This window comes from Plutella xylostella, chromosome 24 (assembly GCF_932276165.1).
Source record: "Plutella xylostella chromosome 24, ilPluXylo3.1, whole genome shotgun sequence".
Taxonomy (NCBI): domain Eukaryota; kingdom Metazoa; phylum Arthropoda; class Insecta; order Lepidoptera; family Plutellidae; genus Plutella; species Plutella xylostella.
In genome coordinates this window covers 1,782,269-1,804,516 of record NC_064004.1, presented here as the reverse complement: position 1 = coordinate 1,804,516, position 22,248 = coordinate 1,782,269, and the positions used below count along the sequence as shown (strand labels likewise).

At 40.6% G+C, this 22,248-nt stretch overlaps 3 protein-coding genes across 3 annotated transcripts; 2 read left to right on the top strand and 1 right to left on the bottom strand.

Moving 5' to 3' along the window:
• Window positions 1–288: 288 nt before the first annotated feature.
• Window positions 289–2,863, bottom strand: LOC105380678. The gene is made up of 3 exons (XM_011550270.3): window positions 1,958–2,863; window positions 1,461–1,603; window positions 289–667 (listed from the first exon to the last, which is right to left on the bottom strand). Exons 1-3 carry the CDS (start codon window positions 2,805–2,807, stop codon window positions 344–346), a joined length of 1,317 nt encoding a protein of 438 aa, XP_011548572.3. The 5' UTR covers window positions 2,808–2,863; the 3' UTR covers window positions 289–343.
• Window positions 2,864–7,074: 4,211 nt separating this feature from the next.
• LOC105380679 (V-type proton ATPase subunit S1) lies at window positions 7,075–10,881 on the top strand. The gene is made up of 4 exons (XM_038110679.2): window positions 7,075–7,888; window positions 8,402–8,539; window positions 9,182–9,351; window positions 10,318–10,881. Exons 1-4 carry the CDS (start codon window positions 7,198–7,200, stop codon window positions 10,528–10,530), a joined length of 1,212 nt encoding a protein of 403 aa, XP_037966607.2. The 5' UTR covers window positions 7,075–7,197; the 3' UTR covers window positions 10,531–10,881.
• A 627-nt stretch (window positions 10,882–11,508) lies between these two features.
• LOC105380635 lies at window positions 11,509–22,090 on the top strand. Its single transcript, XM_048629854.1, has 8 exons — window positions 11,509–12,989; window positions 13,086–13,145; window positions 13,376–14,046; window positions 14,870–15,080; window positions 15,831–15,938; window positions 16,677–16,818; window positions 21,185–21,374; window positions 21,921–22,090. The coding sequence occupies exons 3-8, from the start codon at window positions 13,909–13,911 to the stop codon at window positions 22,041–22,043; spliced, it is 912 nt and encodes a 303-aa protein (XP_048485811.1). The 5' UTR covers window positions 11,509–12,989; window positions 13,086–13,145; window positions 13,376–13,908; the 3' UTR covers window positions 22,044–22,090.
• Window positions 22,091–22,248: the final 158 nt, after the last annotated feature.

The following is a 22,248-nucleotide window of genomic DNA, read 5'->3' as shown; positions in this document are numbered from 1 at the left end:
TTATGAACTCTATGGTTGCATATTTCTTATGCTCAGATTAATTACAGCCTCGCTAATTTTGATCTTTGAAGTGATGCGTCCTTGGAGATATCGGAAATCACGATTCTATCGAGCATTACACCCAAGTCCGGGTTGTTCTATGCTATCGAGCAATGGTTTGCGTTCATTGCGCTAGCAGTGGTAGGTGTCTAACTACCTACCAGCGCGGTAAAGGGAAACCCCTAGCGTATCCTATATTAATATACCCTCAATGCGATAGCTCACCAAGAGTCAAGCTAAGACCAAATATAATAATCGAAAGTTTATTTCTTATCATTTAGGTAACTACACATAAAAAAAACATTTAAAACTCTGAAGTAAACTGCAGCGGTTTCCCGTGCGGATCGTCGTAATGATCATTAGTTTTGCAGTTCATAAGCATCACTATTCCAGCAGTCAATACACCCAGTAATAAGGCGGACACAAACAGGCACGACAGTATACTGATGCTGAAATAGGGCCCGCAGTGAACGCTTTTCCCAAATCTGCAAGTGGAGTTTCTTCCTGGGGCGTCCACGTCTGGTATGGGCTCGGGGCCGTCATCGTCTTCTTCGCCTTCAGCTAGGGCAATATTTTTGTCACCGTAAGGGACTACCAAGTTCTTCCTGGTATAACGGAAGGGTTGGATCTGAGAAAAAAAAAGTCAGAATGGATGTTATAACTATGAAATTATCACTGGGATAGGTATTTAAACTTGTTCTTCATCAATCGGTTTCATCTCCACGCTTGGCAGGTAAGGACAACACCTTTATTATACTACATTTGATTTATACATAGTGTAAGCTGCTTAGGCATAGTTTATTAATATACTTAGGTACTTAATTTGTCGGAGCTGTAAGGCAGTCAGCTACTTAATGAAGAAAACAGCCTGAAATAGTCTTAAAGTGTCCTCATCTGTATGCTACTGTGTCAGTGCCTAATGGCTAGTTTACACAGTGCGAGCTAGCGTACGAGTCAGCCTTCCGAGTAGCTGCACTGTAGTAACTCGCACTGTTTGGACGTAACTTACGAGTAACTCGTACGTGCGAGTTGGTCAGTAGCTCGCATCCGAGTTACTTCAACATTTTTTGTTTTCACTCGCCTGCTCGCCCGGCAGCTACTAGCCCATGACAGCGGCTCGGCCGTCGCTCGCATCGTTTGGACGCGTTCGGCAGTAGCTCACCAGTGCCAGCTGGACAGTTGTGAGTGGAACCCGTGTTTTTTGTGTACTACGCCGCGACTCGACTCGGACTGGGACTGGGTGTCGTATAGACAGCAAAGGCGAGCCGAGCTACGGGCGTACGAGTACACAAACCGAGTAGCTGTCTACTGGCTAGGCAGCAGCTCGCACTGTGTAAACGAGCCTTAACTAATACTAACACATACAGACATCGTCAAAATCTGGTAACAAAATCGGCCTAATAATTTAAATTTTACGGTACCTGATAGTGATTGATGGACACGAAGCCGTCACCGCCGCTGATGATGAGGGGGTCGCTACACACGTAGGAGTTACCCCACGGCGCGCCGGCGGTCAGACGCAGGGTGCCCACCACTTCTTTAGATTCCAATAGAGACACAGAGTCTAAAGAGGATAGGGTAAAATGGCGTGAATTGACGCACAAAGTCGACTCTAAATAAGGATAAGGCTAGGGAAAAGAAGAGTGATACAGAGTGTGGAGGAGGTATTTTTGTGAGTACTCTTTGTTATGGCCAACAGCTTTTGAGGATTGTCGGCGTAGGTAGTCGTGATAGATGGGAGTAAGGTGCAGTGCAGTGATATACCCAGGAAATTCCATCCAACGGACTTTTAAGGTTCCATGTTTGATTGAAAAGGGCCTGCTTTTTTCGAATCGCTGCAAACCTATTAGTAATTAGTTACTTTTTATTTCCTAAAGGTATGTAGGTGCTTAGGTAAGGTAGTTACATAGGTACTCACCAAGACTCCAACCGTCACTACGAAAAGAAAATTCAAACTGCAACTCAAAATCCGTATACGACATTTTCGTCGTGAGTTTTCTCTTTGTCCAAGTTTCTTCAGCTATGGATGGCATTTCAAACAGCGAAGTGACCGTTCTTCCTCTTGTGAAGTAAACTCCTTTGAACCTGAACAACGCGCCATCGGAAGACAAAAATACCGTAGGCACACTTTCAACCTCCTTTTGTGTTTTAATTGGCTTCAACAACCTCCTTTCAGCAATAATAGGACTGGTCATACCAGTGTAAAATGCGACGATCTTCCCTGCAGGTTTAGACATGCGTGTTTGCAAATACACTTCCTTCATAACTGCATCATGGCATCGGAGACTCTCCGTTCGGGGATCGGTTGGCTGGTCTTGGAAATACACGTAGAAATATTTCGTATGTCCTGGATCGAGAGTCAGTTTGGCACGGGCATTACAAACGCTTAGTTTGAAAATGTTTTGGGGGTCAGGTTGGAATATTTGGGTTAAAATACTGTATGGTTCTTCAACGGCTGGTAGGTATTTTACTTTTTGCTCGTGCAGCGCTTTACGCATGTTGGGATAGGAGGTGCCATCTTTATCTCGAGTTGAAACGTCTTCGGAGCAGAATAGCGTTTCAGTGAAGATTATGACCGTATCACTTTTCCTGATAACGTCGTGTACGATGTCTGTAAACTCACCTCGACTGGTTTTATAGAAGGGGTTGTTGTTCGTGATTAAATTCGTAAGCGTTTGGTCGTAATCAAGAATAAATACCGGCAGATATTTGGAGCCATAACTAGAATTTGAAAAGGTTAAAAGTACAAGCAAATTTATTAACATCATTTCGTTAATATACCTTTGCACAAGTATTTTAGTCCTTATACCACAGCAAAATATTGGATTATTTATGAATTTTGCAATGCCGATTGCCTGAAACCACAAATTACCCACAAACGAGCCACAAACAAAACAAAACCAAATCATAGACTATGATGAACAAAATAAACGGAAATAAACAAAGATAAATACCGACCCATAGACTCAGGTTGGATCTCAGAATAATAACTACATACATCGGGTCGACCCGATGTACAGAAAAATGTAGTTTCACAAAAAGCAACAACAATATCTTATGCATTTTTACATTACCAAACTTGAAACATTTCATATTTGTAATCAATAAATGCTGTTAATGTGCTAGTTTTTATCCTTTCCCAGAATAATGATTTTGATATAAATGCTTAAAATTTTAAATTATAATTACAAATAAGATAATAATATAAATACTACATTCCGAAGTGCTTACAATACAAATTTCCACGATCTACGAGTTTTAAGTGTTCCTAGTCGGCCAACGTACCTACATAATAACTAACTCCAGGACTTCTTCTCCAAAATACACTTCTCGGACGTGTCGGAACCTGGCCGGAACCGGCCTAAGAGCCCCGGAGGCAGTGGTCAGAGCAACACGCGCGACGGTCCGGCCGGTCTGAGTGGGCACCGTCATCATCGGCAGACACCGCCTCGCGGGGTCCGTCGCAGGAGCCTCCCTGAGGAACCGAGAGGGAGGCGCGGGGCCTGGACCCCGCCACAGCGGGCCCGCCATAGTCTACTCCGGCCCCTCGCCCCATGGGCCGGAGCTACGTGCGCTCGCTCGACAGAAACAATCTGGTTTTTAGGTGCCGAGTGCTTATACTTAATCTAAGAGACGAACATTGTGCAGTGATAGTAACTGTAAAGGTCTTTCTATAATTTTAATGATTTTTTTCATAATGATATATATATTTATATTTTTAGTACCTATGTAGTAGATTAATTTAATTTTTATTATATTTATAGCATTTTAAAGAACGGCGTATGTCTCAAACAGACTGCCCGCCCTCCACCAGTAATGTTGCGCCGTCCCGAGAACTTGTGAGGTGTCCGGACTGCTCCCAGCCACGTTTTTTCAAGGGACAGAGAGGCCTGAAGATTCATCATGGAAAACAACACCGCCAACCATCGTCCACGCAGCCACCGCCGCCGCCCGCCCATGTCCCCACAGACCACAACCACAGTCGGCCTGCTGGTGGCGGGCTGTGGAAGCAATTAGCGGAGCTAAAGACCACCTGCCCGGTGGTGGCACGGATACCCCGCGGCGCGCGGAATACGGTGGCCGCCTCTCTGTCCAAATGCATTCGACAAACAATAGAATCCAATGACGTGAGCAGCTGGGAGCAATTTTTTACTTTTTCTTACCGGACCCTCCACGTGACCCGGGACGGGAAGTCGAGCGGCTCCCTAACACAAAAAATAAAAAATAACTGCACGCACCCCACAGAAACCGACAACCCACATCCACCATCAAACAGACTCCCCCACCGAAACACCGCACAACTCGTAGAACGCAAGATAAATGCGGGGGACATCAAGGGAGCCGCCCAACTTCTTTTTTCGTCCGACGCGGCTGCACCCGACACAGCAGAGACTCTGTCCGCCCTGGAGTCAAAACACCCGCTTTCATCACCATCCTCGCAGCTTCCACCACCGCCCGACCCCACCGAGCGCACCCCGACAGCCACGGTTGAAGACGTGCAGGCTGCAGTCGCGTCCTTCCGGGGCGGCTCGGCCGGTGGCCTCGACGGACTCTCGCCCCAACATTATAAAGATCTCATCTTTGGCACAACGGGAGACACTGGCCGAGTCGTGCTGGAGAGCGTGACACAGCTAGTGAACCTCATGCTGTCGGGAAAGGTTTGCACTGAGATAACTGATGTTTTATACGGTGCAAACCTATGTGCTCTAAAAAAAAAGGACGGTGGGATAAGACCTATCGCTGTGGGAAACGCAATCCGCCGCGTGGTATCCAAAATATGCTGCAAACACATCGCGCCAATACTGTCGGATAAGTTCCAGCCCACCCAGTTAGGTTTCGGCAGTAAAGGAGGGTGCGAGGCGGCGGTCCACGCGGCGCGCGCGTTCCTCACAAGCGGCGCGGGCGAGGTGCTGCTGAAAGTGGATGTAAGAAACGCCTTCAACTCGGTTGAGAGGGAAGCTCTGCTGACTCAGATCAAGGAGGTGGTTCCTGAAATATACCACTACATGTGGCAATGTTACGGGGAAAAAACAAAATTAGTATACAGGAACCACCTCCTTTACTCTGCGGCTGGGTGTCAGCAGGGAGACCCACTCGGTCCAGCGATATTCAGTCTGGCTATTCATCCAGTGATAACCAAAATTAAATCTAAATTTAACGTGTGGTATCTCGATGATGGATCCATAGGAGATGAAGCAAGCACCGCTCTTCAAGACCTTGACTCCATGATCAAAGAATTCCAAAACATCGGACTAGAATTAAATTTCTCTAAATGCGAACTTTTTATCAACCCCAACCTACCGACAGACAAACAAACAGACATCCATAGTAAATTTAACTCTCTGGCACCCGGTATCAAAATCTTAAATAAAAGCTCGCTTCGTCTCCTCGGATCCCCAGTTCTTGACGAATCGATTCCCAAATATATTGACGATGAAATCACAAAATTCCAGGAATCATCGCATCGGCTGGTACAAATTAATCCGCAAATCGCCCTGGTAATCATCAGATACTGTCTTTTCGTTCCAAAATTTACCTATGTACTGCGATGTTCACCTATTTGGAGACACCAAAATTTACTTAATAATTTGGATGCGATGATCAGAAATATACTAACCGAAATTCTAAATTGCCAACTGGATAACCGCAGCTGGGCCCAGGCATCGCTGCCGATACGGTTCGGTGGCCTGGGCATCCGCTCGGCGTCCAGTGTGGCCCTCCCGGCGTTCCTGTCCTCGGCACACAGCACGGCTGGCCTCTACGGAAAGATAATTTACCCATCGCTTGGCGATGCAGAGGTCACCTACTTGGCCGAGGCCAGGAGCGCCTGGTCAGATATCGCTGGCCCACAACAAGATGTCCCTCGACTACCGGAATCCCAGAGGCTGTGGGACGAGCCGATCTGCAGGCAGGTTCAGGAAAATCTCTTAGAAACTGCCACCAGCCCTGCAGACCGCGCCCGCCTCATGGCTTCTGCCGAACCGGAGTCGGGACATTGGTTGAGGGCCCTTCCATCTGCGAGTGTGGGCACACTGCTGGACCGCAACACCTTTAACCTTTCTGTCTGTTTGAGACTAGGCTGTAAGACCAACGAGCCACATCGCTGCCGTTGCGGGGACCCCGTCGACCAGCTAGGCCACCACGGCCTCTCCTGTCAGCGGAGTGCCGGCCGATTACCCCGCCACGCGGCCCTTAACGACGTCATACGTCGGGCCTTTGCGAGCGCCGGAATCCCCGCCATTCTGGAGCCAACCGGCCTGGCGAGAGACGACGGGAAGAGGCCCGACGGTATGACCGTAATGCCCTGGAAGTACGGGAAATGCCTAGTGTGGGACGCCACCTGCACCGACACAGTGGCCCCCTCCCACATCCAGGGTAGTGCCGCGGCGGCGGGCACGGCTGCGGCTGCTGCAGAAAACCTCAAACGGCGCAAATACAACGGTCTGTCTGACAGCTACATATTTGTGCCGTTTGGGGTTGAGACCCTGGGGCCGTGGGGACCCGAAGCGCGACGATTAGTAAAAGAACTTTCGTCGCGCCTGGTCGAGGTATCAAGGGACCAGAGGGCTGGCAGCTATCTCAGCCAGCGCATCAGCCTGGCTATACAGAGAGGGAACGCTGCCAGCCTCCTCGGAACCATCCCGGGCGACGGCAGCGAACTAAAAGAAATATTCTACCTTTGATAAACTCCTGTTTATTAAGGGTAGAATATTTCCAGGCCAGTTATAAGTATTTTATATTATTATCATTTTTATTTGTAAAATATATAGATAGTTTAGTTAAATAATAAGTACTTAATATTTTATTTTAATAATAAGTTATTTTTTTAAAGACAGAAGGAAGCCCTAAATTAAGTATAGGTGTAAAACGTACAATGCTTTCTAAACACAAAACTATCTCCAACTAATTTTACAACGTTGAATTACGTTTTGTATTTTTCTACAACATATGAATCTGCTGCAAAAAACGTCGATTTTCTTGTTCATGTTCAAGTTTTTTTGAAAAACCATAGACAAGCGTCAAAATCATATGATCATTTTTCACATGACCCCTGTCAAATTGCCTTCGCCCATTTTCTCTGTCGTATGGCTAAAATTGGGCTAAAATCCAGCTTATAGTCCTCTATTTAAACTTTATTAGTTATTTCGACCACTCAAAATGGCTTTTTGCCGTTCGGTGCTAGTTTTAAGTGTATTAGGTTTGTTAAATAGTGTTACGGCAAGCAATGTGCCAGTGTTAATGTTTGGCGATGTTGCATCTACTCAAGAAGAGTCCCTGCCTCTGAGTAAGGTTTCCTTTACGGAATTCAACACTATTCTGAAGCACACGTTAGTAAACGACCCGTTTACCGTGATTTTCATAGAAGAAACGTTGTCTGTTGAAGATTTTTCTTTGAAAAACAGTGAAGGCGAGACATCTTTCCCATTCTTACACTCCAACATCGGTAAGGCTGTTTACTTACCGTCAACCACCTCGCCACTGCGCGCGCTGAACAAGCTCGCCGACCCGGAGAAGGTAGACCATGTGAAATTGACTGAAAACGGCCTGTCAGCCGAGATTGAGCCTGAGAGTGGTAAATTCCTCTTCATCAACCTTAAAGATGCCAAGGAAGGCGAAACCAGGGCTGAGCTGCTGCGCCGCCACAACGACTTCATCGAGGAGCTGTTCGGCAAGCTGAAGAAGCGCTACCCGGAGGTTGTGGCGGTGTACACCGCTCACTACCCGTCGTGGACCATCGCGGAGCACCACTCGAGGCAGCGTCGTCAGGCCACCGAGGCGCAGGCTGAGCCCGGCTTCTACAACCTGGCTGGTCTGATGCTGTACGTCAAAAGCATGGTCCTCAATGATGGTGAGTTTTTTTTAATGTCTTTAGAATTGCCAATATAGCATTTTTGGATATAGCAGTAAACCTTTGACTATTAAATGAGATTGTATATGGGTACAATGGATATGGATTATCCTAGGCCTAGGCTTATTATGCTAAAAGCTTAGAGTTTGGATATGTGCCAATTTTATGAAAAATATGCCAGACACTAGAGATGTTTTTTTTGTCATTATAACATGCAATAGGTCTTGAGAGACTCTAAGCAGATGCTTTATGTGTTGTTAGGCTTTGTATGCTCTCATTGTTGGGTTTCGTGCACATGAAAATGCAATAGAGCTATTGTATTAATGCAATAAATATACACCTTACTTATTTAAAGTTGGATTGATGGTGCAGACATGTTCTACGACTTGTCCTACAAGAGGTGCAGGTGTAATTTATAAATTCATGTGAAAATAAAACAGTTATAGAAACAGCAGCTAATACAATAATACCACAAAATGACAAAATTTCACAGGCAAAATTGTTAATTTTCAGGCGGCAACACAGTGACCCTGTCCGCAAGCACCAAGCAGACCGTGGCCTCCAACGACACGGTCCTGAACGCCACCCTCGAGTTCGGAGACCGCAGCGTGCTGCTGAATTTTGACAACAAGGCTGGATACTGGTTTTTCAGTGAGTATCCTTGGAGTTTATTGAAAAAAATATATACATACATTTTGAAAAAAAAGGAAAGTTTAATAATGTTAGTGTAGATTTTCCTGCATCAGATTAATTACGTTAATTAATTGTGCTTACTCCTTTTGTAATTTAATGTATGTTGTGTGTTTTGTTCAATAAAGTTATATTGTATTGTATTGTATTGTATTAAATCTTACAGGAGCACATAATTATACGATTATACAAATATTGCATTATCATCCGCGTAACCACAGTGGACCAGTGTGATGGGAAATGGTTGGGTTTGAAGGCTAATAAACAAAGGTTCCATTCAAATAAGGCTTCACAAAGAATAGAAATAGGCTTGGTCAATGTTATTTGAGTATTCAGTTTCGTTCGTGTATGAATCACCATGAGCCAATAAAAGTCCACAGCTAGACCACATGAATTATTAGATTTTCTGGCAAGTAACAGGTTTTCCCATGGGAAATCGGGTAAAAAAATTAGTCAATGTATTCTTACTACATGCTAAATTACATGAAAAATATCAAACATTCTTCCATTCATCCTTGGTCACTGTTTTATTCCATTTTAAATCCCAAATGCCATCAAATCACCACACATAAATACATTTTCTCTCCTTCTTTCCCCCCGCAGACCGCGTGATCCTTACCGAGCTGTCCCAAGGCGTCTCCACAGTGGAGGAGCTGATGCCTTCGGAGCCGGTGTACGCGCTGGACCGCTTCTCGTACCGCTGCGCGCAGGCCGTCGTCTTCACCAGCGTGAACACCAGCCGGCCTTACAGCCTCTCCTTCAATGATATTAAGGTAACACTGGCTTCTAAAGATAGTGGTTATATGAGAAAAATCGAGGACCGAGTGTTGTGGCGCTCTTTGGAAGAGGAATATGTCCAGCAGTGGATGTTTATTGGCTGATGATGATGATGAACACTGCCCTGTAAAGCAGGCCGTTGTCTTCACCAGTGTGTACACCAGCCGGCCGAACAGCCTCGCTTTCAACGATATTAAGGTAAACGGTTGCTGAGCACAGAGAAAAACGGTCATTGCCCTTTACTGGGTGTTCCAAAAACCAGCCGGCCTTACAGCTTCGCTTTTAATGATATTAAGGTAACACTGGCTTCCAAAGGTAGTGGATGGATGAGGAAGGCAGAGGACCGAGTGTTGTGGCGATTTTTGGGAGAGGCCCATGTCCAGCACAGTGGATGATTATTGACTGATGATGATGAACACTGCCCTGTAAAGCAGGCCGTCGTCTTCACCAGTGTGAACACCAGCCGGCCGTACAGCCTCGCTTTCAACGGTTGCTGAGCACAGAGAAAAACGGTCATTGCCCTTTATAATCTCGCTTTCAACGATTTTAATAGACACGGCCTATTAATAGAAAATCCTTTAATACATACATTTTATTTGCACCAAGAACAAAAAAATACAAAACAAAAAATTTTACAATACAAAGAGGCCTTATTGCTTGATGACGATTAGCAATCTCTACCAGATAACCTTTGGATGTAAGAGTGCTGATAGACACGGAAGGACGGGATTAATTTAGCACATCTAGATGTGTAAACCGACCAACCCGCAGTGGACAGGTGGAAAATGGTCCAAGCTGAAAATATATATGGGCTTCATTAACCTTTAATTGGATGGATGAGACGATTTCTATACAAACATAGATATTCATGCCATATCTAGATTAAATCTAGGCATCAAGATAACTGTAATCACTCTCCCTCATGGCAGTATAGGCCTAAAAATCGTTATTCTCCTTCTCAGATCCAGCCTTACACATCGGAAAACCAGACTGACTTCGGAGACTCTCTGAACTGTCAAGGATTCTTCTCCGTAGCAATCTGGTCCGGCCTCTTTGTGGTGTTCATCCTCCTTGCGATCACGTTCTTCGGAATAATGATGATGATGGACATCCGCGCCATGGACCGCTTCGACGACCCCAAGGGAAAGACCATCACCGTCATCGCCCAGGAATAAGGAGGTTAGGAATGATTGTGTGTTTCCTTTGCCGAAAAGAAACAAAAAAGTTTTGTCTATGGTTCGAAAAAGTGTTGCCATGTGAGATTTTAAATTTGGAAACAAAAAGGACACACAATCTTTTTCTAGTTGAGAATGTAGGTAGTGCTCAAAGGAGGTTTAATTAAAAATCGTTATTTATGGATATAATTGTATTGTAAAGGCCTGCTTACACTACCATACCGTTAGAGCTAAGCATACACTATTGTTATAAAACGATGGATTTGAACAAGTGTGAAAGTGAATTTAGACGTAATGTTTTTTCTTGAATATACAATAAAATCAGTGCCTCATTCCATATTTATGATAAAATTATTGTTCTTTTTTTTAACGGGATATGTCCTTGTGGTGTTTTACCTTTTTTTGTGAATACAGACAGACAGACCGACAAATACTTTTTTTGCCATAAACATACCTAAAAATGGTTGTGATACTGAATGTAATTTAATTAATCCAATTAATATTTTGTTTTGGAATTACCTTTTAAAATATACTTATTGGTAAATTGTGTTCATTGACTAAATACTTGTGTGATAAGATCGATCGAATAAAAACGAAAATTTACTGGCAACACTGCCAAAATATCTACTAATGAATAAGTTTAATAAAAATTCCTTCAGTATCATAACCGAAATCGACACTAAATCCATGTGAATTTGCTAAAAAACACAATAAAAATTAATAATAACTAAACACTTATTTCGTAGCTCGCTTCTGTAGAACGTTTTCGTGTTACATTGCCATGGAATTTTAAATGGGTACAGTACAATTCACAAGAGTTGACCAAAATTGTGACCGTCTGTTATGTTAATGTTTACTCCTTGATAAAACAGCAGTCATATTGTCGCTTACTCCACAGCACCTTAAAAAAAACTACTTAGGTATATCGCATTTGTTCAACTTACGTGAATTGAACTGTTTTAGTGGAAATAGTATTCTTACTTAAGAATTAAGAATACTATTTTCCTAGTCTAGACGCCGTGGCAATGAAATATGCATTTTATTAAAATTATGAGTTTTTTTTAGTAAAACATTATATTTTTCTTAAAATCTGCCTCCGTTTGCTTCTACTACTCGTAGAGTAAGGAAAAGTATTAAAACTATAATAATAATATTATATTCAATGTTAATCCAAATGTGCCTATTTCAGAATTTTAAAATATAGATTTAAATATATATTTAGCTAACGAAATCATCGAATGGCGAGCTAATAGTTTGAACAGAAAAAAAAAACATTTGAGATAGAAAAAAAACAACGATAGAATGGGAGCTTCAATTTGAATAGTAGTTGTGATTAAAACATAAATAAATAAGTAACTTAATAAATAATATTGTATTGGAAATGTTTGCCCTCCATACTAGTGCCAATTTCTCGAAAAAGTTTCAGAAATTTTCATAGATCAATAATGAATATTATATCAAAGTTTTTTTTAACAGTATTACTTTTTGATTTAATATGCGTTTAATTTCTTCTCACATTATATTCTTCTTCTCTTTCCAATCTATAGAACTTATAACTCTGTATAATAAAGTCTACCTAATATTATTATGTTTTTCTGCAAAAACTGTGCAAATTTTTGGAACTTACGCAGAAATATATTTAAAAAGAGTTGTAGAGATCTTAAATGTAATGTAAGATATTCTTCTGGCATGAAGACTACTTTATTTACTTACTTCTTTTTATTTAAAGGCAAATAAGTTTATTTCCCCAATGTCTCTAGTTTTCTGTACATAATGAATGATTTTGATAAACATTATATTTATTTCAATTTATTTTCTTTGAAAACTTTCATTGAGTAAAAATTGTAAACTCGTTTTTTTATTATATATTTTTTAAATCAGAGAAAATGTTGTTCCTAATGCATAAGATAAAAATACAATAACTTTATACAATTAAATAGTTACCTAACAATTAATATTAGGGGAAAGCTGTTCTTGAAAGATTTAGAAAAATAAAAATATAAGAATGATTTATGAGTATTTAATTCGTATTTATAGTAAGTGTAAGCCATTATTATTAATCAGGTATCGTTCTACATAATTATGGAATCTAAGGACCGGTGTAATTTTGAATTTTAATTTCGTTTAAGTATTTCATGTCTGGCTCTAGTGTATTTAGGCTTATTTCATTGCTAAGATTCATCAAAACTGGTTCAGTTGTTTAAAATAATTGTCATCTAGGTACTTTTGAGCGGTCATTTTATGAAAGTGCTTTATGCCACACGGTGCAATATGTTATCGAATAAAATCCGATAGCTTCGTTAGGTTTTAAAAGGCAATAACATAAAAAATATCACTAATGGTTCGTTAGAGAAATACTTTAATTGGTGCACAGTCGCGGGAGGGCCGTGGCACAAAGAAGAAGGCAATATTTCACAAATAATAAGGAGATGCAGATTTTTACAGGATATGTTTTTTTTGTAAGTACCTACACCTACTTTTTCAATTTTGTTTTCATATTTTACATAAGATTTTTGATAAGTTTTTTTATAAAAAATATTTTTTGTTGATTTCAGATGTTATGCCACTTTATACCGTGGGCCACGGCCAGTGGCGAGCTGTCGTCGATGCAAATGGTGTGTTTCTCGTAACCTCTCCTTTAGCTCATCATCATCATCATCATCACAATCAACACAATCATCTTCCAATGAAGGAAGGGGTTTTGGCCTAGTCCACAACGCTAGCCTAGTGCGGGTTGGTGGACCCCAACACAAGCAAGCTTATTAGGTATTTCCATTTGATATCCTGACCGAAGAGGAGGGGCTATAAGCTTGTGATAAGTATCTAATCATTCTTATGTTTCTAGCTCGCCCGCCTTGCTTTTATAACTGTGGACAACGTAAGTATTCGGTTTGGTTTTTACCTACCACTAGTTAAATAATTAATAGGTACGTTTACTTTGACTAGATTTATTAATTCAATTCTTTTTTTCTATATTTTTTTAAATGCCTTTTCAACTACCTAGATAAGGACAGGGTTTTTGGGTAGGAGGCCTAGGTACTGGAGCGTTCCTACTGTAGTAATTCATATGTCAATGTAATCATTTTTAAGTGGTTCAATGTTTAATTTATGAGTTCAGTCTACAACCATTTGGAAATTCTGTCTATGTGAAGAAAAAAATGCGAAAATTTGCATTATCAGTGTCGTATCTACTCTATTAAAGCTATTTGTTAACTCTCGTGAGTTACACTGTACCTACTGAAGGCCTTGCACGGGGTTTAAGACGTGATAAAAGTTTTACGTCGCACTCGCTCACGAAGTCGCGCGATGTGAGTGAGCGCTACACAAAACGTTTGTCACGTGTTGTCTTGCATCCCGTGCTAGGCCTTCTGACAGTCTATGGTTCCACAGAAACCCTACAACATGCCTAGTGAGAAGGAGGTGGACATGAAGTATGATTATTCTGAGGACAAGTTCTCGAGACTACAGGATTATTACAACTATATGAATGCGAGAATACGCGAGCCACATAATCCGGTGAGCCACTGATATATACCTACCTAATCAATATACTACGTTATGTTTTATACAGAGTGTTGCAAAAGTGTTAGGTATATATGTATGGCGACCGAATGGCGTAGTGGTTAGTGACCTGACTACTGAGCCGATGGTCCCGGGTTCGATTCCCGGCTGGGGCAGATATTTGTTTAAACACAGATATTTGTTCTCGGGTCTTGGATGTGCCCGTAAAATGGCAATAGGCCCGCCCCCTATTACATTGGGACTAACATAACACTCTGGCGAAAAGTGGGTGCAGCAATGCACCTCTGCCTACCCCGCAAGGGAGTACATTAGTACAAGGCGTGAGTGCGTGTTTTTTTATATATGTATTTAACCGAGGGGGGGGGGTTTGTTAACAAAAAATAACTATAAGTAGGTACTTACCTAACTACTTAATATTATTGTCGAAAATATATCATATCCTTCATAGTAATTACAACACTTTTAAACACCCAGTATATATATAGGTAGTATCATCATCATTGTCCACACCACATGCTGAGCTGGTGCCTTTTTGACGCTCTGGACAGCAACCTCGTTGTGTTATTAATCTGTTGGTACTTGAGACCTTTCTTTTCTTCTGCTCCAGCCACATAATATAAGGGTGCTTACATAGAGAATCGGGTTCCCTGTATCTACCTGTACCGGTAACCTGATTATGCGAAAACGCTCACTCACGGAGCATATCCTGGATTTTTAAATGTCGTGAGCGCTTTCGCATAATCAGGTTACCGGTACAGGTAGATACAGGGAACCCGATTCACAATGTAAGCACCCTAATCCAAGATAACATTTCCAGGCGGACCGCAAACAGTTGTTAGAAGGTGGCCAAAAACGACTCAATGCATTCATAGACACCCACATTAAAGACCTAAAGAGGCTTCTGTTCGCCACCGACGCGGCGCTGACTTCTATGGTTCAGTTGAAGCTGAACAAGAAAATGGACGCTTCGGAGGAGAAGATCAGGGCGACACAAGCGAAAATACCCTTCGGGCTGTATACTAGCCCTGGTAAACTGTATTTGTGCTTCTCATATTGATCTACGTGTGAATTTGTAGCTAGGTATATGTATTATCATTAGTCAAATACTGTTGGATAAGGGTCTCCTCCAAGAATGGACAAAACAATCTGTCCTCAGCCTTTACATGAAAGGAAGTAGGACCAGCGGACTAACTAAAGAACTCGTCAAGAGACTCAGTTTTGCATTGTGAAACCTTTGTACTTCAACTTTTGAAAAATACCCTCAAACGGATCTCTGGAACCATCTGGAACATAAAGACGGCTAATCATTTGGACAGACTTTGTGTTGTGTGACTTTTTATTTAGAGAAAAGAGAAGAGAGAATTCCTGAATAATTTACGAGCACCTCTTATATGTACCTTCTTGCCTTACCTAACTTACGAAGGCATAATTATCTAACTACCTATCAATAGACTTTCAATGAGTTGTACAAAGGAACTTTAAGCCTTTGATTAGCTTTAAGCTAATGTCGACACTGCCGCCTTGCTTTGACAGAATACGGACAGAAAGAGACAGACATAGATTCATTGCCGAAATTAGGTACTATAAGTAGTTAGTTACTCGTGCGAATTACCTGTGCACCTGGCCAGCAAGAACCAAGGGGTCACGCCGGGTACCCTAGCTAGCTCTAGCACTAGCTCGCGAACCTGGATCTTGTCGGTCAGGTGCCAAGTTAACTCTCGCGGGTTATAACTAACTACCTAGTTAACTCAGAATGTCAAGTAGACATTACCTTACAGAGTTCAAGTGTCTGGGCACGTCGTACTACATCGCGTCGGCACACAGCCAGCAGGACGCGCAGATGGTTCTCAGCAGCGAGCGCCGCCCGCACTGCTACACCTTCCGCGGTACGGCTCTACCTTCCTCTGACTTCCTCTCACGTCATTTTCCTTTCTCTCATGTCCTCTGACTTCCTTTGACCTCCTCTACTTTCCTCTCAAGCCCTCTGACCTCATCATGTGGCTACTTTATTGTTGTGGTGATATCAGGGACGGGTGGATTTCTAAAGGAAAGTTGTGCGCAAATGTCAGCACAATGTTGTAAAGAGCACTCGAGATGATTTATCATCATCATCATCATCAGCTCGTAATGATTAACTGCTATACCTACGGGCCATGAAGCGGCATTCAGCCAGCTACTTGTCTACAAGGTCATATCGCTACTACGCTTGTCCAGTTAATGGGTCACCACTCGAAACCATAGCTATGGTCTACCGCTGTCTACCCCGCAGCTTCTTCAGCAGATATGAAGAAGGAGATATGTAAAAAATTGTTTTGGTAGCTTGCTACTTTGTTACTCAAATTTCACCAAAATAACATCCTTCCTTACTAATATTATAAATGCGAAAGTAACTGTGTCTGTCTGTCTGTCTGTCTGTTACTCTTTCACGCCAAAACTACTGAACGGATTTGTATGAAATTTGGTCTACATACGGTCTAGACCCTGGGAAAGAACATAGGCTACTTTTTATCCCGGAATTCCCACGGGAAAACTTTTTAAGGCGAAGCGAAGCGCGCGGGAACTGCTAGTTGTTTATAAATGGAACCGGTATTATAAAGTTATTTCCCACCTAACCTCTCCTCCAGGAGCATTCGCGTTCGCGGGCTACTACCACCGCCACTCGGAGTCCACGTACGTGGGCCCGCACGGGGAGCAGTTCCAGACGCGAGACCTCAGCCAGGGCCTCTACTGCCAGTCTGATGACAGCGACGCGCAGTGCATTTATAAGTGCGTAACTATGACTTGTGTTGGATTATCAATAGACAAAAGAATGAATAAGAATAAGAATAAGAATAAGAATAATTTTATTTCCATAAAAATGTTACAGTAACTTGTTATACAAAAACAACAATTAAGTATGTCTCTACTCCCTAAAGTAGGGTGAACCCTGTGTCTTAGGATGAGTAGTAACACTTCCCGAAAAATGAGAATTTATGCTAACAAGTCTCAACAAAAGCAAAACAAAGAATTATCCAAAAACTAAAACAATACTAGAAAAAAATTAAGGTATTTTACATGCATATTTATCTTACTATTTAATATTTATACAGAAAATAAAAATATAAAAAAGTGATGTGATGTGTGTAGATTTGTGTAAGTTTAGAGAAGATGTGGAGTGTAGTGCATGTATGTAAAGTGTATTTATAGTGAGTGTTAGTGTAAAATGTATGTGGTAAATTTTCAGTCAGTGGTTTATATTTAAGTACCTAATATAATTACGATGTCACTGAAATAACTCTTTCAGTTTCATCATAGTTTTTAGATTTTAGCCAATCAGTTATAACCTTTTTACATTCAAAAAGGGTTTTTGGGTATATGATAAGAACTTTATTAAGTGTGTTATATATGTATGGTCCAAGAAATCTGAAAAATCTCTGTCTGAAACAAGTTCGCCCAATATTTGTTTCGCAAACAATATCCTTTCTGCGCTTTAAGATATGTTGAAAGACAAGTTTATTATGCTGTTTTAGGACAATATTTTGAATAAAAAGTTGTCTGACAGTTAATACGTCACAGAATCTGTAAAGCTCAGAAGTTGGATGAAGGATTGGCTTGAAAGTGCACACCTTTAGAACTGCTCGCTGTGCACGTTCTAGGACAATAATGTTGGATTTATGTGCACCCCCCCAACAGCAGATAAGTATCGCAAGATTGATTCACATAAAGCATAATATATTATTTTTAATAAATTTGGATCAGCTACGTGTCTTAGGTTTTTAAAAATATGGATCAGTCTTCTTACTTTGGCACTAAGCAAATGAATATGTCTTTTAAAATTAAGATTTTGATCGAGTATGATACCAAGGTATTTTATCTCAGGTACTTTATCAAGTGATCTGCAGGAACATGTTAATTGATCTGAGCAATCATGTACTAACAACCTGAAATCACTTGTTGGTTGGGTGGAGTTATTGATGGAGAACGTTATATAGTTACCCCCTTATTCATAGAGAAGTTACAAAACGTTTTAACTAATAAACTGTTTTGTCCCTCTCCAACAAAGAACAATTTGTTATTTGACAGAGAGGGACAAAACAGTTTATTAGTTAAAACGTATTGTAACTTTTCTATGAATAAGGGGGTTAGTCTTTTGAGCGTTCAAAGTAAGTACATTAGATGTGAGCCACTCTGTTACTTTATTAAAACCAACCTGAGCGATATCAAATACCTTAGACCATGATTTGCCCCTGAAGAGTAACCCCCTTATTCATAGAGAAGTTACAGAACGTTTTAATTAATAAACTGTTTTGTCCCTCTCCGACAAAGAACAATTTGTTCTTTGACAGAGAGGGACAAAACAGTTTATTAGTTAAAACCTATTGTAACTTTTCTATGAATAAGGGGGTAAGACTGTATCATCAGCATACGTCACAATGATTCCTTGAGATAATTTAAGTCCGCAAAGGTTATTAATATAAATTAAAAATAAGGTTGGCCCAAGGATACTACCCTGGGGCACGCCCCATTCTATAGCTTGAGTGCAACTGATATTTTCCCCTATTTTTGTACACTGATGTCTGTTTGTCAAATAACTCTCAAACAGATTATGTTGTGTGCCTCTGATTCCAAGATGTTCAAGTTTATTTAATAGTAGTTTGGTCGAAACAGTATCAAATGCTTTAGCAAGATCCAGAAATATTCCCAAGCATCTATCTCCTTCATCCAGGCTCTGCACCACAAAATCAATAACCGTATGGACTGCATCGGCTGTCGACTTCCCTGAACGAAAGCCAAACTGGTTCTCGGATAATATATTATTTCTTTCCAAATAATCAATAAGTCTAGAGTTTATTATACGTTCAAGTATCTTGGACAAGGACGGGAGAATAGAGATTGGTCTATAACAATTGACATTAACTTTATCACCCCCCTTATAAATAGGGATAACGACTGATCTCTTAAGTGCATCCGGAAAAATTCCTTGCTCAAGACAAGCATTAAATATATGACACAGAAGAGGAGTAAGGATATGTTTATATTCTTTTAAGATCTTGTTTGTAATATTATCCCATCCAGCAGAGCACTCATTTTTTAGATTCATAATTATATTGTTTATCTCTTCATTATCCGTTTTCATTAAAATAAAGGAGTCACGCTTATTGAATGTAACAGATTCGAGATTCGGTTTCGGGTTTTTATTACAATATTTATTGTTAACTTCTTCTGCCAAAGATTTTCCCACGTTTACAAAATGATTATTTACTAAATTAACTGATTCCGGAAAAGATCCTCCCATTTTGAGTAGCTCTTGTGCGTTATCTCTTTTTATTGATGTTGAAGTAATATTTTTTATAGCCTTCCAAAGTGTTTTACTATTTTTACCAGCTTCTCTTAATATAGATTTTTCATGCTCTCTTTTTAGTTTTTTAATTAAGTTGTTACAGTATTTACGGTATCTGGAATACGTAAGCTTGATGATATCGCTATCTGGATTGGCCATTGATTTTTTATGCAGTTCATCTCTATTTCTGATACATCGAAGCAAACCCGGAGTAAGCCAAGGTTTAAGTATCCGTTTGCGCGATGGTACCTTAGATTTTGATGAATTTTTATCTAGAAGTATCTGAATGGACTCTATCAGTTTGTTAAGTGCTATATTAGGATCCTGTATTTGCAATATATCGCTGAAATCGTTACCACTAATATCTCTTTCAAATCCTTTATAATTTACTTTGACATATTCAGTAGGTTTTAGTTTATTTATTGAATCCAAGCATATACAAAAAAGAACAGCCTTATGATCCGTTACCGTGGAATTCAGAACTATAGTGATTATTTCCTTTTTTGTTTTAACAAAGACATGATCAAGGCAAGATTTACTGGCATCTCTTGTTATAAAGTTATGTCCAACAAGAAAACCATGGTATGCAGTAACATTTAATAAACTTTCGGCGCTTGCATCATTGTGGTCAGGGTTGATATCAATATTTAAGTCACCTGTAATAATTATATTTTGAAATGTCGATAAACTTTGTATTATGTTGCTCAAAGAATTAATAAAGTTATCCGTATTTTTAAAGGATGGAGAGCGGTAAATAGCAATAATAGCTGTTACGTTATCAATGTTAATTATTAAACAGTTTCCATCAGTAAATTGTGGTTCATGAATGGATATACTAAGATTTTCTCTATAGTAAACTGCAACTCCATCATTCTGGTTCATAATTTTTTTATTTGAGATTGATTTGTAACCTTCAATAGACGGCAAAATCGGGTTACAAGACAACCAGCACTCAGTCAAGATAACAATATCAAACTCCAGCTTAACTTTATGTAGAAGAGCAAGAAATCCCGCCAAGTTGCAACCAACGCTACGTATATTTTGTGTTATTAATTTTAAAATGTTACTTGACGAAGGTACCAGATTACAACAATTATCTGTATCAGAAATAAACGACTTACAAGTCAAAATCTCGTCAAGATCATTCATTATGTTATTTTGAGTATCGAATTTTATTTAATAGCTCTAAATGATCTGTTGTAATTATTTAAAGAAAATTCTCTAAATATATTTTTTGTGTAGTTGTTGCATCGTAATGCGACAATTTTTGTATCTGTTTTGTGTAAGCGAATGATTGTGTAGTTATGAACTTTAAGTGTGGATGGTTGAATAGTTTTGTATGTGTGTGTGTGTGTTGCAGTTTTATAAATATTATACATTATTACAAACAGAAATGTTTTTGAAGAAGGTAATGGTTGTTTATTGTTTTTCTGGAAGATGCAGACACGTTAAAGATCAGATAAGTAAGTAAGGTACCAAAACCAGGGTACTTAATGAATAGTGATGATTGCTAAGGCTAGGTAGGTCCTGAGGTAGGTACTTATCACTGAAACAATCAATCGGAAAAGAATTGACCGACCTTTCTGTATGTTAAAGTCTCATATTAAATCATCATATTCATCTGTATTTAATGTATCCACTGAAGAATAACTGCTGTGGCAAACTTAGTGTGTATAATGTAATTACTGGGTATATCGTGTTTTGACGGGGACTAAGGCTTAGCCGCTGCCGCTGATCCACGTCAAGTAAGTTGAGATACCTACACAATTATTATTGCCTAATTAAAACCTGTATTTTTTATCCGTTACCCAGAATAAGTCCCCGTGAAGAGTTCCCCGAGTCCGTGGAGTACGAGCCCAAGGTGTCGTACTGGTGCGGCCCCTACCGCTACTTCCTACCGCCCACCACCGACATACGATGCATCTTCTCCATATTCTCCATGAACTTTGTGTTGAGGTTCGGCTACGATGGGGTCACTTATAAGAACCAGGATTTGTCGTTTGTAAGTTTTTTTTATAATAAGTAGGTATTACTTATATCAGTAAGTAGTAAGTAGTAAGTACCTAGTTAATTGCTTGGGTTAAGTATAAATAAGAGGCAACGAACATAACTAATAGTTAGTTATACTTCTCTAACGAGAGAGGTGAGGTGGGTGAGTAGATGTGACTTTTGTGACACATGGCGACCATATGGTACGCGCAACAACTCAGCCCCATAGATCGCCGATGTAATCCTCATTGGGAGGCGCGTACATTCTCCTTTATTGAACGATCATTAGCTGCTGATGATGAGATCATATCATGATAGTCACTGTTCCATTATTGTTCATACATACTTAGGTCCTTCAGTCAGATACTCTCAAGCGAGCCACCCGCTTTTTGCTGTACCTACCCACATTTGTACTTATGCATGATAGGTCGGACCAAAGTGGCTACAATGATAGCCGACCTACGATAGTAGATGGCACCAGAAGAAGAAGCGAGCCGCGAGCCGTATAAACTAATGTTCATGTCATAAATAGGTGAACAATATATCAATCTACTTCCAGATGTACCAGAACGGGCAGCAGTTCTACACGGACGAGCCGTGGGCCGGGCTCTCGTGCTGGAACTGGGCCTGCAAGTGGCGCCACAACCAGAACCAGCGGTCCAGCGAGTTCATGGTCAATTAAATGAGGTTTTCTAGCAGAATGTTGTCTTTATAAATAAATTGATATCATATCATGCCTAAATTATGAGATTTTTCTTCCTATATTACTCAAAACAAGCACTAAGTAGTGATTTAAGGCTGTTACAAATTAAGTTCAAAAATAAGTCCGAGAGAGAGGTTAGGTAGAGGTAGGTTAGGCTAGGCTCGACCAACAACCGTTTGCAGCA

Bases quoted from the DNA above. Each gene is read 5' to 3' on its own strand.
- LOC105380678 (XM_011550270.3), bottom strand. From the start codon at position 2,807: ATGATGTTAATAAATTTGCTTGTACTTTTAACCTTTTCAAATTCTAGT. The intron at 1,604-1,957 runs GTGAGTACCTAT...TATCCTCTTTAG, and splicing joins TAGTGACGGTTGGAGTCTTG to ACTCTGTGTCTCTATTGGAA. The intron at 668-1,460 runs GTACCGTAAAAT...TTTTTTTCTCAG, and splicing joins TGTCCATCAATCACTATCAG to ATCCAACCCTTCCGTTATAC.
- LOC105380679 (XM_038110679.2), top strand. From the start codon at position 7,198: ATGGCTTTTTGCCGTTCGGTGCTAGTTTTAAGTGTATTAGGTTTGTTA. The intron at 7,889-8,401 runs GTGAGTTTTTTT...GTTAATTTTCAG, and splicing joins AAGCATGGTCCTCAATGATG to GCGGCAACACAGTGACCCTG. The intron at 8,540-9,181 runs GTGAGTATCCTT...TTCCCCCCGCAG, and splicing joins GGCTGGATACTGGTTTTTCA to ACCGCGTGATCCTTACCGAG.
- LOC105380635 (XM_048629854.1), top strand. From the start codon at position 13,909: ATGGTTCCACAGAAACCCTACAACATGCCTAGTGAGAAGGAGGTGGAC. The intron at 15,939-16,676 runs GTACGGCTCTAC...CCTCTCCTCCAG, and splicing joins GCACTGCTACACCTTCCGCG to GAGCATTCGCGTTCGCGGGC. The intron at 16,819-21,184 runs GTGCGTAACTAT...TCCGTTACCCAG, and splicing joins GACGCGCAGTGCATTTATAA to AATAAGTCCCCGTGAAGAGT.